Genomic DNA, 16,769 nt, shown 5'->3' on the forward strand with positions numbered 1-16,769 from the left:
CTGAACTGCAACTCTTGGTCATTTTTAGTTTGGGTCTGTAAGGTTGGCCTAAGGGTATGCTGCTGTGTTTTAGTCTACATTGTCATTTATACATCCTGAGCCCTGCCAGGCTCTTTCCTACCTCAGGTCTTTTGCATATGTTTTTTCCTCTTGTCTGGGTAGTCTTCCCTTTTTTCTTCATAAAGTCGGTCCCTTCTTATCCTTCGGGTTTCAGCTTAAATGTCACCTCCTTGGAAAAGGCTATCCTTACCACCTTATCAAAAATAGATCTCCTTTTTTCTGTTTTTCTCTATCCTTGCATTCTGTTTGTTTCCTTTTCAGTACAAAACAATTTGTAGTTAATTATTAATTTGCTTGTTTTCTTATTGTCTAGAGATTTCCCACTAGCCCATAAGCTTCTTGAGAGAGGTACCATACCTGTTTTGTTTACCATTGTATGAACAGCACTTGGCACAGTGGCTAGTACCTAGTAGTCACTTGGTAGATAGGTTTTGAATGTGTTAGTCGATCAGTCAAACATCTACTGAGCACCTTTTAGGTGTTAGCCATTGTTTAAGTCCTAAATATCAAAGATACAGTTGTGAGCAAGACATGACACTCAAATTTCAGACAATCTAAAGAAGAGAGACTGATACATAAACATAATTATGCAGCAGCATAATTAGTGATAGAGGACGCATGGGGCATTCACAAAGCACACAAGAGGGGTACTTACTCTGGACTATTCAATTCAGGTTACAGCTTTGGTGATCTGAATCTCTTCTTGTCCTTCTGCTGTTACTATCCCTGGAAATTTTCAACCCTGGAATAGCCTTTTCTCCTTTTTTTTTTTGAGACAGAGTCTTACTCTGTCACGTAGGCTGGAGTGCAGTTGCGCAATCTCAGCTCACTGCAACTCCGCCTCCCGGGTTCAAGTGATTCTTGTGCCTCAGCCTCCTGAGTAGCTGGGACTACAGGCATGTGCTACCAAGCCTGGCTAATTTTTGTATTTTTAGTAGAGATGGGGTTTCGTCATGTTTGCCATGCTGGTCTCAAACTCCTGACCTCAGGTGACCCTCCCACCTGAGCCTCCCAAAGGTGCTGGGATTACAGGTGTGAGCCACTGTACCTGGCCATCTTTTCACCTTTTACGCTGCCAAATAATCCAGCCTTTTTGAACAAAACACTTTAATAGTATAGATTTATATCACATTCATACTTAGGGTTCCCAGGGCTGCCCAGTGCCCTACCCTGACTATTCTAAATCTTAAACACTCCTTAAACTTCCTGCTGCGCCTCCATATTCTCAACTTTCATATGGAAAATAAAAGCTATCACACAATAACTGCCTTAACCATTTACTTTCTTTTTGTTGCTGTTATTACTTATTCCTACTATCTCAGAGGAAAAGTTTTCTCTTCAAGCCCCACCAGCTAATTCTCTCCTCTTCAGAGTTAATCACTGTCAAGAGTTGTATGCATCCTTTGAGTCCTCTTTATAAGCATTTATACACATGTAAATATGGACACATTAAAAAATTGTGATAAAATATACATACCATAAAATTTCCCATTTTAATCCTTTTTAGGTATACAGTTCAGTGGTGTTAAGTACACTCACATTGTTGTGCAACCATCACCACCATCCATCTCCAGAGTTTTTTTCCATCTTGTAAAACTGAGACCATATACACGTTAAACAGTAATTTCTCAGTCTCTTCTCCCCATGTCCCTGGCAACCACCATTCTACTTTCTGTATTCATGAATTTGATTACTCTCGGTACCTCATATGAGTGAAATCATACAGTATTTGCCCTTTTGTGCCTGCCTTATTTCACTTAGCATAATGCTATGGCATATTATAGGAGTTACTTCCTTTTTAAGGCTGAATAGCATTCCACTGAATGTATATACTACATTTTGATTACCCATTTATCCATTGACTGTTCCACAATCAGTTTTCTCTGTTGTAGACCTTCCTGTACAGTATGAATCCTGTTGTGTAAGGTTCCTTTTGCTCAGCATAATGTTTCTGAGATTCATTCATATTGCTGCATCAATAATGTATTCTTTGCGTTGCTGTATAGCATTCCGTTATTTGAATATATCACAGTTTGTTTATTCAATCTCCTATTGATGGACATCTGGGTTGTTTCCTGTTTGTAGCTATTTGATACTGGGAATGGGGTGCTGCTACAACAAATATCGAAAAAATGTGGAAATGGCTAAAAAAATGGGTAATGGATAGAGGTGAAGAATTTTGAGGCCCATGACAGAGAAAGCCTGTATCATTTTTTAAATTATTGTTATATTTTGAAACAGACTGTCACTCAGTTGCCCAGGCTGGATTGCAGTGGTACAATCATAGCTCACTGAAGCCTCAAATGGGTGGCTCAAGTGATCCTCCTGCCTCAGCCTCCTAAGTAGCTAGGACTAGAGGTTGTGCTACCCATGCTTGGCTAATGTTTATATTTTTGTAGAGACAGGGTCTTGCTGTGATGCCTACTCTGGTCTTGAGCTCCCGGCCTCAAGTGATCCTCCTGCCTCAGCCTCCCAAAGTGTTAGGATTGCAGGTGTGAGCCACTGCTCCTGGCCATCATTTTAGAGAATATCTTCGTTGTTATAAGCAAAATATTGGTGGAAATGTCTACATTAAAGATACTGCCAGCTGGGCATGGTGGCTCATGCCTATAATCCCAGCACTTTGGGAGGCTGAGGTGAACGGATCACTTGAGACCAGGAGTTTGAGACCAGACTTGCCAACAAGGTGAAACCCTGTTTCTACTAAAAATATAAAAATCAGACAGGCATGGTGGCATGCACCTGTAATCGCAGCTACAGGGGTGGCTGAGGCACAAGAATCACTTGAACTCGGGAGGCAGAGGTTGCAGTGAGCCGAGATCGCACCACTACACTCCAGCCTGGGCGACAAGAGCAAAACTCTGTCTCATAAATAAACAAATAAACAAACTGCCAGTGAAGCTCAAGGAAATGAGGAACATGGAAACTGGGGGAAAGGTAATCCTTGTTATTTAGTGGTAGGAAGCTTAGCCAAATTGTGTCCTACAGTTGTATGGAAGGCATAACTTCTAAGCAATGAACTTGGAAATTTAGCTGAGATTTGCAAGCAAAGTGCTAAAGGTGCAGTGTGGTTTCTTCTTGTCGCCCCCCAGAGAGGCTGCCAGGGTCTGTCTGGAATCCCTCTCTCCGTGTTGTGGACTAGAAATTATTCAGGCAGTAAGCTGGGACAGTTGTAGTGCTGACCACATTTGTTTACTGTCTATGAGAAATAATTATCCTGTGCTTCCTTATAGTCAGTGTTTAAAAACCATTGTTGTATAGATTTTTGTTTGTTTTTTGTTTTCTCAGTCTTCAGGCAGGAAGGTAAATTCCGTTCTATTATTGCATTGTGGCTTCAAGCAGAAGTCTCTTTATTTAAATATTACTTAATTTCATTCTAATTGACCTATTACCTTTTTGTCTCTATCTCTTCATATTATCTTATAATAGTTGCTGTGAGGATTACAATATACATACCAAACCTTTCACAGTCTACTTTGAGTTAATAGTTTACCACATTAAGTAAATGTAGAAGCTTTATAATCAGATAGGTCCTTTTCCCCTTTCCCCTTTATGTTATAATTGTCATAGGTGTTCCATCTATCTACACTGAAAACTCCATTTTTTTTTGCCTCCAATAATCATACATGTTTTTATGAAAAACTTGAGAGAGTCTCTACTTTTTTTTTTTTTTTGGAGACAGAGTCTCACTCTGTCGCCTAGGCAGGAGTGCAGTGGTGTGATCTCAGCTCACTGCAACCTCTGCTTCCCCGGGTTCAAGCGATTCTCCTGCCTCAGCCTCCTGAGTACCTGGGATTACAGGTGCATACCACTATGCCTGGATAATGTTTGTATTTTTAGTAGAGAAGGGGTTTCGCCATGTTAGTTAGGCTGGTCTCAAACTCCTGACCTCATGATCTGCCCGCCTCAGCCTCTCAAAGTGCTGGGATTACAGGCGTGAACCACTGCGCCCGGCCGAGAGTCTCTACTTATTGACTCTTTTTGTTGCTTGCACATTAGAAATATTTTTCTACTGTCTCCTGGTTTCCAGTCTTCGATAGCAAACTTGTAATTATTTGAGTCATTGTTCTTCTATATGTAATGTGTCTATTTTTTCTGGCTACTTTCAAAACTCTTGTTATTTTTTGGTTTCCAGCAGTTTAATTATGATGTGTCTGGGCATAATGTTTTTTAGTTTATCCCATCTCAGGTATGATGAACATTTTCAATCTGTAAATCTATATCTTTGACCAAATTTGGGAAGTTTTTTGCCATTATGTCTCCAAATTTTTTTATGTACTAATTATTTTCTCCTTTCCTTCTGCAACTCCAGTTACACAAATTTTAGACCTTTTGATATTGTCCCACAGATGCATCATTTACATGCGGTTCATTTTTTTTTTCAGTCTTATTTTTTCTCTTTGTTCTTCACAGTGGATCATTTATATTGATCCAATAGATTCAAGTTCACTGACTTTTTTTTCATTCTTCTATTGAGTCTATCCAGTGAAATTTTGATTTCACATATTGTGTTTTTCTGTCTCTAAAATTTGGATCTGTATTTTTTTAATAGTTTTTATTTTTGTGGTGAGAACTTTTGTATTTTCATTCACTTCAGTTGGGTTTGCCTTTACCTCATAGATAAAGTATTAATCACTGCTTTAAAAGTTTTGTCTGTTAATTCAACATCCGGGTCACCCTGGAGTTGGGATCTGTTTATTATCTTTACCCCTCAGAATTGGTCACATCTTCCTGCTTTCTTCTATGTCAACTAATTTTAAGTTGTGTCCTAGCTTTTTTTTTTTTTTTTTTTGAGATGGAGTCTTGCTCTGTCACCCAGGCTGGAGTGCAGTGGTGTGATCTTGGCTCACTGCAACCTCTGCTTCCTGAGTTCAAGTGATTCTCGTGTCTCAGTCTCCCTAGTAGCTGGGATTACAGGCGCCCACCACCACGCCTGGCTAATTTTTTTTATTTTTAGTGGAGACGGGGTTTCACCATGTTGGCCAGGCCGGTCTTGAACTCCTGACCTCAAGTAATCCACCCGCCTTGGCCTCCCAAAGTGCTGGGATTACAGGCATGAGCCACCATGCCAGGCTAATATTTCTAATATTGTATTTTGAGACTCTGGTTTCTGTTAAAATCCTCTAAAGAATATTGTATCTTTTATTTGTTTGTTTGTTCTAGCAGGCAGTCAACCTGATTAAATTCCAACTGTAAGTGATCTCTCCTATGCACCATGGCTTCAATGTTACTTTAGTTTTCAAAGCTTTCATTATACTCCTATAGGTCTGTCCCATACATGCACAATTCGAGGGGGATTCTGAGATATATGCCAGTTCACACACAGAATTAAGGGGTCCACTTTCTAGCTCACTTCTCTCTAGGTTACCCCCTATGCTCTCCATAGGGGGTAGATCCCAGGAGCTACATTTCTCAGAAGTCTTAGTTACAATCAATGAGAGCAAGAGAGAGAGCCCATAGTGTGCTTCGTCATTAGTACTGGGAGTCCAGTTTTCTTTATTGAAAACAGAAAGTAATTTCATTTTTATTGTAGAGAAGATAAACACAAATGAAAAAGATAACCACAAATTTTAGAGTTATTTCACATTAACATTTTGCTGTATAGATTTTCAGACTTTTAGAGTCACAAAACAAATAAATAACTTCTAAAATAATAATAGCTTTATTGATATATACAGTTTATTCTTGTCATTCATAGTGGTTGTGTTATATAAAGTTGTTACAAACACTGAATCAGGAAATACTGAATTTTTGCTCCTAGGGGAGATACCAGGGGTAGATTCCTGCAAGCCTCTGGTCATACCATTTTTGTCAACTAATCAATACATAACCTTATTTTATATATATTTCTCTTTAAAACACCTTATTTAATATATATGGTTGATCCGTTAACATGAACTCACAGCCAACAGCACTGTAACTCATGCTGGAATGAAGCTTATCTAACATGCATATTTTTTCCATAAGGTACACCACTGCCTTTTTGTGCTTAGTAATAATAGATAGTACTTCAGCTATGCATGGGGACCATTTTAACAGTGAAATCACCAACATAGAACACAAAAATGCAAAAACTTGGCACCAAATAGACTGCAAAAAGAACACTTGTTTACAGTATGAGAGCTGAAACAAAAAGGCAGAGTATCATCTTGGTCAGCCTCAGTTGGCAACATGCATATTGGATGACTCAAATTTTTCACAGCTCTGTGCATGTCTGCAAAGGCCTGCAAAAGCACCATAAGTATTGGGATTACACATAAATTTTAGTGAATAGGCAAATTTGCAAATGTGGAATATGCAAATAATGAATGACTATAATTCACATATACAATTGACCTATTAAAGTATACAGTATTTTTAGTATTTACAGGGTTGTGCAAAAATCACAGGTTGTGTTTGTGGCATTAACCACAATCAATCTGAGAACATTTTCATCACCCCCCAAAAGTCCTGTACCACGCCACTTTTCCCTTTAGCCCCACCTCCAGTCCTATGCAACCACTAAGCTATTTTCTGTCTTTACAGATTTGCCTATTCTGGGTAGTCTATATAAAGGAGACCATGAAAGATGTGGCCTTTTGTGACTGGCTTCTTTCACTTAGCATGTGTTTTCAAAATCCATTGATGTAGCATATAGCAGTACTTTGTTCCTATTCATTGCTGAAAAATATTCCATTTTGTGCATATAGCACATTTTATTTATCAATTCATCTATTGATGGAAGTTTGGCTTATTTCTTCTTGGCTGTTAGGAATAGTACTGCTGTGAACATTTGTGTACAAGTTTTTTTTTTTGTGGGCATATTTTTCACTTCTCTTGGTCATATTATACCTCATAGTGGAATTGGTGGAACGTATGATAACTGTGCTTAACCTTTTGAGGACCTGCCAAGCTGCACCATTTTTCATTCCCACCAGTGGTATATGAGGACTCAAATTTCTCCATATCCTCACCAACACTTGTTATTATCTGTATTTTTAATTATTGCCATCCAAGTGGGTGTGAAGTACTTTTGATTTGTATTTTCCTGATAGCTAATGATGTTGAACACCTTTTCATGTGCTTACTGACCATTTGTATATCTTGTTTGGAGAACTGTTAGATGCTTTGCCCATTTTGTAATTGGGTTATTTGCGTTATGATTATTGAGTATGAGAATTCATAATATGTTCCACATACAAGTCCCTTATCAGATATATATGATTTGCAAATGTTTTTCTGTTCTGTGGGTTGCCTTTCACTTTCTTGATGGTTTCCTCTGCAGCACAAAAGTTTTTAATTTTGATAAAATCCAATTTGTCTACTTCTTCTTTCATGGTTTGTGCTTTTATTGTCATATCTAAGAACCCATTACCTAAGCCAAAATCACAAAGATTGACTCCTATGCGTTCCTCTAAGTCTTATAGTATTAGCTCTTATATTTAGGCCTATGATGCATTTTGAGTAAATTTTTGTGTATAGTGTTAGGGAGTGGTCCAGCTTCATTCTTTTGCATGTGGATAACCTGTGTCCCAGAATCATTTGTTAAAAAGCTGTTTATTTTTCAATTGAATTGTCTTGGCACTCTTATTGAAAATCAACTCATTATAAATGTAAGAGTTTATTTCTGAACTCTCACTTTTATTTCATTGATCTATAGCATATCTATCCTTGTATTAGTACAATTTATCTTGATTATTATATCTTTGTAGTAAGTTTTGATGTTAGGAAGAGTGAGTCCCCTAACTTTGTTCTTTTTCAAGACTGTCTTAGCTATTCTGGGTCCCTTGCATTTTCACAAGAATTTTAGGATCATCTTATCAATTTCTGCCAAGAATCAACTGACATTTTGATGGAGGATTATTAAATTTGTTGATTGATTTGGGGAATGCTGCCATCTTAACGATATTGGGTCTTCCAGTCCATAAACATGGGATGTCTTTCCATTATATATATCATCTTTCATTTTTTTAAAACAATGTTTTGTATGTTTCAGAGTATAAAATTCACACTTCCTCTGTTAAATTTCTAAGTGTTTTCTTCTTTTTGAAGATACTGTAAATGTAAATTTTTTCTTAATTTACTTTCTAGATTGTTCTTTACAAGTATAGAAATACAATTGATTTTTGTATATTGATCATGTATCCTGCAACCTTGTTGAAAGATAAATAACTCTTAAACTTAAGAGATGAAATAATTTTAAACTTTTTATCTCTAAAAGTTGGAGATCATTATTTGACCCATGTAATGTCCAAGTAGATATACCAAGTTATGTTATAAGGCTTTCCCAGTAAACATGGGTGGAAATTAGCCTGTTTCCTCCATGCCATTCAAGTTGATTGATATAATATTTTCTCTGGACTCATGCCTACTAAGAGGGTTGTATAAATTCAAAGTGATCATATATAGAATTGAAATATTAAGGAATCTGGCTATTTATCCTAGATTCTATTCCAAGCGCACTCATGACAGTGATTTCAAGTGACCACTTTAAAAGAATTTTCATTCTGAACATTTTAATTTTTTGTTTATTCATGTTTTTGACCTGAACCCTTTTCTTCGATTTATTATTTTATGTTTGGTTACTTCCTTCTGAAACGGCTTCCTTTCATTCTTTTTTGATTTTATTCTTTATATTCACATTTTTTCCCCTTCTTTATCCAATTGAGCCCAAGTTTGCAAAAGAAAAGAATAGATAAAAATATCAAAATTGTTCATGGGGTAGTTTTTGGTAATTTTGTCACTTTGTGTGACTGGACCTTCTAACAGGCTTATGATAGGTATCAATCAGGATTGAGCACTGAATTCCAAGCTCCACTGGCATTTCAGTCTGACGTGGATAGAGAAGAAGATAAGAAAGAGGTATGTAATGATACTGCTTTTGGATCCCAATATTTCTATGATAGTATTAATATATGAGAAATTGGAAACAATTTGTTGTGTCCTAACACATAAAAGAGCTAATACCACAAATTTCATAAATCAAATAAAAGTTGCTTGACTCATTATAATGTGTTGAATTTATTTTCCAAGCTCCTATGAGTTAGGGTACATTGATGTGAAATCAATTATTTGACACTAATAAATTTCTCCAGCTAATGTATATTTGCCACTATAACTTATTTAAAGGAAGATAATTACTTTATGGCTTTCTTTTTTTTTTCTCTTTTCAATCTAAAGTTAGTTTAAACCAATAGTTCTTAACCCTGGCCATGCACCAGAATCAGATGGGGAGCTTTTTTCAAAATACAAATATGCCTAGATCTAAACCAGATATACCAAATCAGTATCTGAAAACGGAGGTTTAGGGCATTTTTGTTTTTTAAAAATACCACTGGTGATTCTGATGCATCCTCAGTATTAAGAGCTACTATTTAGACCTTCAATAATTTTTACCAAAAAGCCCTGCACTACTTTGGTATATACATAGACATGCTTTTTGCTCATTGAATAGCTTGTGTATTTAAAAGAGTATATATAAATCCAGAGGAATGAACAGATCACACACAGTCTAGTAGCACTTGCTTTTATTCTATTTGTTTCATTTATGAGTCTGAGGCTTTAGTATACCTCAGCCCTTCTACCCTCCTCCGTGCCATGTTACGCTAGGCTTAGAGTATGCTTTTGTGATACTGTTTTAATTTTGAAAAGTTAAAGTAACTGTTGGTTCTGTTATGAAATATCTTCTACATTCTTTCTGTGGCTCGGCTTTTATGGTACTTACTACTTGGGAACACAGAGTAAATATTTCAGAGTAACAGAGTAAATACTTTCTCTGGTTTGCCTATTAACATATAATAGCCATGTGCTTGAAAATATAAAATTCTTGTGTATGTGACATCCTGAGTGACCATAGACAGAAGGAAATTAAAGACTTAATCATGTAACTTCTATATCATCTGTTTTTGTTTGCTTGCGTTTGTTTTTGTCTATGGTATAAGAATATTTTTCTTCCTTGGAAATTCCTCTGAAAGCAGAATCTTAGTGATTTTAACTTCTTACCTTTAGCGTCAAAAGCAGTACCTGAGACATAGACGACTTTTCATGGATATTGAGAGAGAACAAGTTAAAGAACAACAAAGGCAAAAAGAACAAAAGAAGAAAATTGAAAAGTAAGTTATTCGATCCGCCCTGTGAGCCTTAAATTGCCAATTAAGATGTTTTTGGAAGATGAACTTTAGAAAAAGGTAATGGTTTTGCCCTCTGATCCATATTGAAAACAGCTATTTTTGATCTGGGTGAAATATTGGAAGATGGTGAACAGCTATGGTTTGGTTTTTTGGTTCGATTTTCTATTAGACTTGATTTTTTTAGGGCAATTTTAGGCTCACAGCAAAATTGAGCAGAAAGTACAGAGAGTATACCCTCTGCCCCACAAATGCGTAGCCTCTCCTACTGTCACTATCCTGCACCATAGTGGTACAATGTATTAGAATTGATGAACCTACATTGACACATTATTATTACCCAAGGTCCATAGTTTACATTAGAGTTCACCTTTGGTGTTAGGCATTCTATGGGTTTTGACAAATACATAATGTCATGTGTCTACCATTATGGTATTATACAAAGTGCTTTCACTTCCCTAAAATCCTCTGTGCTCTGCCTATTCCTCCCTCTTTACACCCTATCCTGTGGTAACCACTGAACTCTCTACTGTCTCCATGGTTTTGCCTTTTCCAGAACATCATATAGTTGGAATCATACAGTATGTATGCAACCTTTTTAGATTGACTTTTTATACTTAGAAATATGCATGTACGTTTCCTCTAGTGCTTTTTTTATGGCTTGATAGCTCATTTATTTTTAGCACTGAATAATATCCCATTATCTGAATGTATCACAGTTTAGTTATTCATTCACCTACTGAAGAACATATTATTTGCTGCCAATATTTAGCAATTATGAATAAAGCTACTTTAAAATCTATGTACAAGTTTTTGTGGGGGCATACATTTTTAGCTTATTTGAGTAAATAACAAGGCATATGATTGCTGGATCATATGGTAAAAATATATTTAGCTTTATAAGACACTACCAAATGGTCTTCCAAAGTGGCTATACCATTTTGCATTCCCACCAGCAAGGAATGAGGGTTCCTGTTGCTTGACATCCTTGCCAACATTTGGTGGTGTCAGTATTTTGGATTTTGGCCATTCTAGTAGGTGTGTAGTAGTATCTCATTGTTTTAATTTTCACTTCCCTAATGACATATAATATGGAGCACCTTTTCACATGCTTATTTGTCATCTGTGTATCTTCTTTGGTGATGTGTCTGTTCATTTTTCTTCTTCTTGTTGAATTTTGAGAGTTCTTTGTATATTTTGAATAACAGTTCTTTATCAGTCTTTTGTAAACATTTTTTCCCCAGTCTGTAGCATGTCTTCTCATCTGTTGACAGTATCTTTTGCAGAGCAAAATGAAGTCTGCCTAATCAGTTCTTTCTTTCATGGATTGTGCCTTTGGTGTTATATATAAAAAAAAGTCACTGCCATACCCAAAGTCACTTAGATTTTCTCCTGTGTTACCTTCTAGGAGTTTTGTAGTTTTGCATTTTACATTTTTCTCTATGATCCACTTTGTTAATTTTTGTGAGAGGTGTAAGATCTGTGTTTAGAGTCATTTTTTTTTTTTGCATGTGGATGTCCAGTTGTTCCAGCACCATTTGTTGAAAAGACCATCTTTTATTAATCATATTGCCTTTGCTCTTTTGTTAAAAATCAGTTGACTGCATTTATGTGGTTCTGTTTTTTGGACTTGGTTCTCTGTTCTGTTCCATTGATCTATTTGTCTATTCTTTTGCCATACCACACTGTTTTGATTATTGTAGCCTTACTTACATATTTTTATTGATACATAATAATTGTACATATTTATGGGATACACATAATATTTTGATAACATGCAATGTATATGATCAAATGTATGATGTGTAATGATCAAATCAGAGTAATTAGTATATCTGTCATCTCAAACATTATGATTTCTTTGGATTGGGAACATTTCAAATCTTCTAGCTGTTTTGAAATATACAATAAATTATTGTTAACTAGAGTCACCCTACTGTGCTACCAATAAGTAGAATTTATTCTATCTGTCTAACTGTATGTTTATACCCATTAACCCATTCTTCATCCTCTCCTCCCTTCCCACCCTCTGGTTAACTATCATTCTACTTTCTACCTCTATGGGATCAGCTTTTTTAGCTCCCACATGTGAGTGAGAACATGCGACGTTTGTCTTTCTGTGCCTGGCTTATTTGATTTAACATAATGACTTCTGTGTTGCATCTGTGTTGAAGCAAATGACAGGATTTCATTCTTTTTTATGGCCGAATAGTATTCCACTGTGTGTATATACCACATTTTCTTTGTGTCCCTCTGTTGAAGACACTTAGGTTGATTCAATATCTTGACAATTGTGAATGGTGCCACAGTAAACATGGGGATACAGGTATCCCTTTGATACACTGATTTCTTTTCCTTTGAATAAATACCCAATAGTGGAGTTGCTGGATCATCTGGAAGTTCTGTTTTTAGGTTTTTTTTTTTAGAAATCTCCATACCGTTTTCCATAATTTCTGTATTAATTTACATTCCCACCAACAGTGTATAAGAGTTCCCTTTTCTCTACATCCTCACCAGCTTTTGTTACTTTTTGTTGTTTTGATAATTGCCATTTTAACTGTGGTGAGATGATATCTCATTGTGGGTAAGTTCAGTTGATCCCCAGGCACCCGGATGACAAGCATGAGTGCCTGAAGTGGCGGCAGTGGGTGAGGCAGGCCTGTCCTCAGGCCGTTTGGTTCTATACCTGGGTGCTGGCGACAGTGGGTGTGGCATGTAGCTTTATAATAAATCTTGAAGTCGGGTAATTTCAGTCTTTCAACTTTGTTTTTCTTTTTTAATGTTGTGTTGGCTTTACCTCTCTACATAAACTTTAAATAAGTTTGTCAATATCCACGAAATAACTTGTTGAGATTTTTACTGAGATTGCAGTTAATGTATATATCAAGTTGGGGAGAACTGACATCTTGACAATATTGAGTCTTTCTATCCATGACCATAGATGACCTCTCCATTTTATTTAGTTGTCCTTTGATTTCTTTCTTCAGTGTTTTGTTGTTTTTGCTCATATAGATCTTATATATTTTTTGTTAGACTTATACCTAAGTCTTTCATTTTGGAAATACATATAAATGGTATTGTGCATTTAATTTTAAACTCCACCCGTTCATTGCTGGTATATTGGAAAGTGATTGACTTTTGTATATTAAACTTGTATCCTTCAACCCTGCTGTAATCACTTAGTTCCAGTAGCTTGTTCAGTGACATTTTTGTTATTATATGATCATGTCACCAGTGAACAAAGTTAGTTTTATTTCTTCTTTCCCAATCTGTATGCCTTTTATTTCCTTTCATTGCCTTATTTCATTAGCAAGGACTTTCAGTATGATGTTAATGAGAGGGTACATCTTTGGCTTGTTTCTTATCCTAGCAGGTAAACTTACAGTTTCTTACCATCAAGTATGATGTTAGCTGTACATTTTTTGTAGATGCGCTTTTTCAGGTTGAAGAAGTTCTTCTCCATCAGTTGCATTTCTTTTTCTTTTTTTTTTGAGACAGAGTCTCGCTCCGTTGCTAGGCTGGAGTGCAGTGGCGTGATCTCGGCTCACTGCAACCTCCGCCTCCCTGGTTCAAGCGATTCTCCTGCCTCAGCCTCTTGAGTAGCTGGGACTACAGGCTATGGGTTTTTACTGTGCCCCTTAGAGCTCAACCCCAGTTGTCTTGACAAACTTCATTGTGCCTACTAACTTCTAAACAATGCATAAAAAGTTATAATGAGCCGGGCGCGGTGACTCACGCCTGTAATCCTAGCACTTTGGGAGGCTGAGGCGGGCAGATCACCTGAGGTCAAGAGTTCGAGACCAGCCTGACCAACGTGGAGTAACCCCGTCTCTACTAAAAATACAAAATTAGCTGGGCATGGTGGCTCATGCTTGTAATCCTTGTAATCCCAGCTACTCGGGAGGCTGAGGCAGGGGAATCACTTGAACCCGGGGGGCGGAGGTTGCAGTGAGCCGAGATCGTGCCATTGCACTCCAGCCTGGGCAATAAGAGCGAAACTCCGTCTCAAAAAAAAAAAAAAGTTATAATGAAATCTAATATGAGGATTTACTTAATCAGATGTTATTGACATACTATGCATAATGCACTAAACAAAGTGCTAATATGTGTAATAGTTTGAAATTTGTGAAGTGCTATAAAATATAAAGCAATAACACTTTTATTTTGAAATACTCTGTATAATACTATAACAAAATTGTTATAGGTTACTGTAAAGTGCTAGAAATGTGTTCAAATAGCATAATGAATAGTCTTTGGGGTCTTTTTGGTTTTGTTTTTTATAATTTCAACTTCTATTTTAGATTCAGGGGGTACAGGTGCAAGTTTGTTACAAGGGTATATTGCGTGATGCTGAAGGTTGTGGTATAAATGATCCTGTCACTCAGATAGTAAGTATAGTACCCAATAGGTAATTTTCAGCCTTTTCTCCTCCCCTATCCCTCCCTCTAGTAGTCTTCAGTGTTTATTGTTTTCATTTTTGTGTCTATGTGTACCCAAAGTTTAGCTCCCACTTATAAGTGAGAGCATGCAGTATTTGGTTTTCTGTTTCTGTGTTAATTCGCTTAGGATAATGGCTTCCAGCTACATCCATGTTGCTGTAAAGGACATGATTTCATTCTTTTATATGGTTGCATAGTCTTCTATGGTGTATACATACCACATTTTCTTTATCCAGTTCACCACTGATGGGCACCTAGGTTGATTCTATGTCTTTGCTGTTGTGAATAGTGGTGCGATGAACATATGAATGCGTGTGCCTTTTTGGTAGAAGGATTCGTTGTACCAAATTATGGGATTGCTAGGTCAAATGGTAGTTCTAAGTTCTTTGAAAAATCTCCAAACCGCTTTCCACAGTGGCTGAACTAACAAACCGCTTTCCACAGTGGCTGAACTAATTTACATTTCCACCAACAATGAATAAGCATTCCCTTTTCTCTGCAGCCTTGCAATTATTTGTTATTTTTTGACTTTTTACTAATATCTGTTTTGACTGGTGTTAGATAGTATCTCATTGTGGTTTTGATTTGCATTTCTCTGATGATTAGTGATGTGGAACATATTTTCATGTTTATTGGCCACTTGTATGTCTTCTTTTGAGAAGTATTTATTCATGTCTTTTGCCCACTTTTTAATGGGGTTGTTTTTTGCTTTGCCTGGTGTTTTTTTTTTTTTTTTTTTTTTTTAGATGGAGTCTCACTCTGTCCAGTGGCACATTCTCAGCTCACTGCAATGTCTGCCTCCCAGATTCAAGTGATTCTCGTGCCTGTCTCCTGAGTAGCTGGGACTACAGGCATGTACCACCATGCCCAGCTAATTTTTGTATTTTTAGTAGAGACAGGGTTTCACCATGTGGGCCAGGCTGGTCTCGAACTCCTGACCTCAGGTGATCCACTTGCCTTGGCCTCCTAATTTGGGGGAATTACAGGAGTGAGCTACCACGCCTGGCCAAATTGTTTAAATTCCTTATAGATACTGGATATCAGACCTTTGTCAGGTGCATAGTTTGTAAATATCTTCTACCATTCTGTAGGTTGTCTGTTTATGCACTTGATAGTTTCTCTTGCTGTGAGGAAGCTCTTTAGTTTGAGTCCCATTTATCAATTTTTGCTTTTGTTGCAATTGCTTTTGAGGATTTAGTCATACATTTTTTGCCAAAGCTGATGTCCAGAGTGGTACTTCCTGGGTTTTCTTCTAGGATTTTCATAGTTTGAGGTCTTACATTTAAATCTTTAATCCATCTTGAGTTAATGTTTGTGTATAGTAAAGGTAGGGGTCCAGTTTCATTCTTCTGCATTTGCCTAACCAGTTATCCCAGCACCATTTATTGAATAAGGAATCCTTTCCCTAATGGGTAGTCATTGGACCTAAAAGTTTCCTAGTTCCTTTTCAATGCTATTTCATCTTAATGAAAAAAAAATAAACCTTTTAATTAGTAATCCATTTCTTCTCTTGTATTACTAACAAGTTTTCCTTCATCTTAATGGGCAACTGTTTCTGTAATAGAAGTATTATTATTATTATTATTATTATTATTTTTTTTTTTTTTTTTTAAGATGGAGTTTCACTCTTGTCGCCCAGGCTGGAGTGCAATGGCACGATCTCAACTCACTGCAACCTCCACCTCCCGAGTTCAAGCGATTCTCCTGCCTCAGCTTCCCAAGTAGCTGGGACCACAGGCGTATGCCACCAAGCCCGGCTAATTTTTGTATTTTTAGTAGAGACAGGGTTTCACCATCTTGGCCAGGCTGATCTCGAACTCCTGACCTCGTGATCCACCCACCTCGGCCTCCCAAAGTGCTGGGATTACAGGCTTGAGCCACCATGCCCGGCCGAAGTATTCTTTATTTAGAAGAATTCATTTAAAAAAACAATGACTGCTGGTGTAGTAGCCATGTCAAAGGAAATATTTATTGGATTATTTTAAGTGCTTTCACATGTATTTTCATTTATTTATAGTTTATTCGTGGGATAACTGATTTAAGCCTGCCTCTAATATTTGCGGGATTGGGCTCACATACAAATACAAGTTTATGTACCTTACATCTAAGTATTTTAATGTCATAAGCTGAGCTAAAAAACTGTTAAATGACATATATTCTATTG

General features: G+C 36.8%; 1 protein-coding gene across 15 annotated transcripts in view; it reads left to right on the forward strand.

The window, feature by feature from the left end:
• Nucleotides 1-16,769, forward strand: part of CCDC15 (coiled-coil domain containing 15) — an 87,475-nt gene that overhangs the window by 41,028 nt on the left and 29,678 nt on the right. For 11 of the 15 annotated variants that reach the window (XM_016922221.3, XM_054661687.2, XM_016922222.3 and 8 more), the window contains 2 exons: nucleotides 8,809-8,901; nucleotides 10,048-10,151. In XM_016922221.3, coding sequence (XP_016777710.3) covers nucleotides 8,809-8,901; nucleotides 10,048-10,151 — 197 coding nt within the window. The remainder of the gene's footprint in view (nucleotides 1-8,808; nucleotides 8,902-10,047; nucleotides 10,152-16,769) is intronic. The other 4 variants (XM_054661686.2, XM_054661688.2, XM_063783475.1 and 1 more) reach the window with 1 other exon arrangement.

The sequence above is a fragment of the Pan troglodytes genome, chromosome 9, assembly GCF_028858775.2.
Source record: "Pan troglodytes isolate AG18354 chromosome 9, NHGRI_mPanTro3-v2.0_pri, whole genome shotgun sequence".
NCBI lineage: Eukaryota > Metazoa > Chordata > Mammalia > Primates > Hominidae > Pan > Pan troglodytes.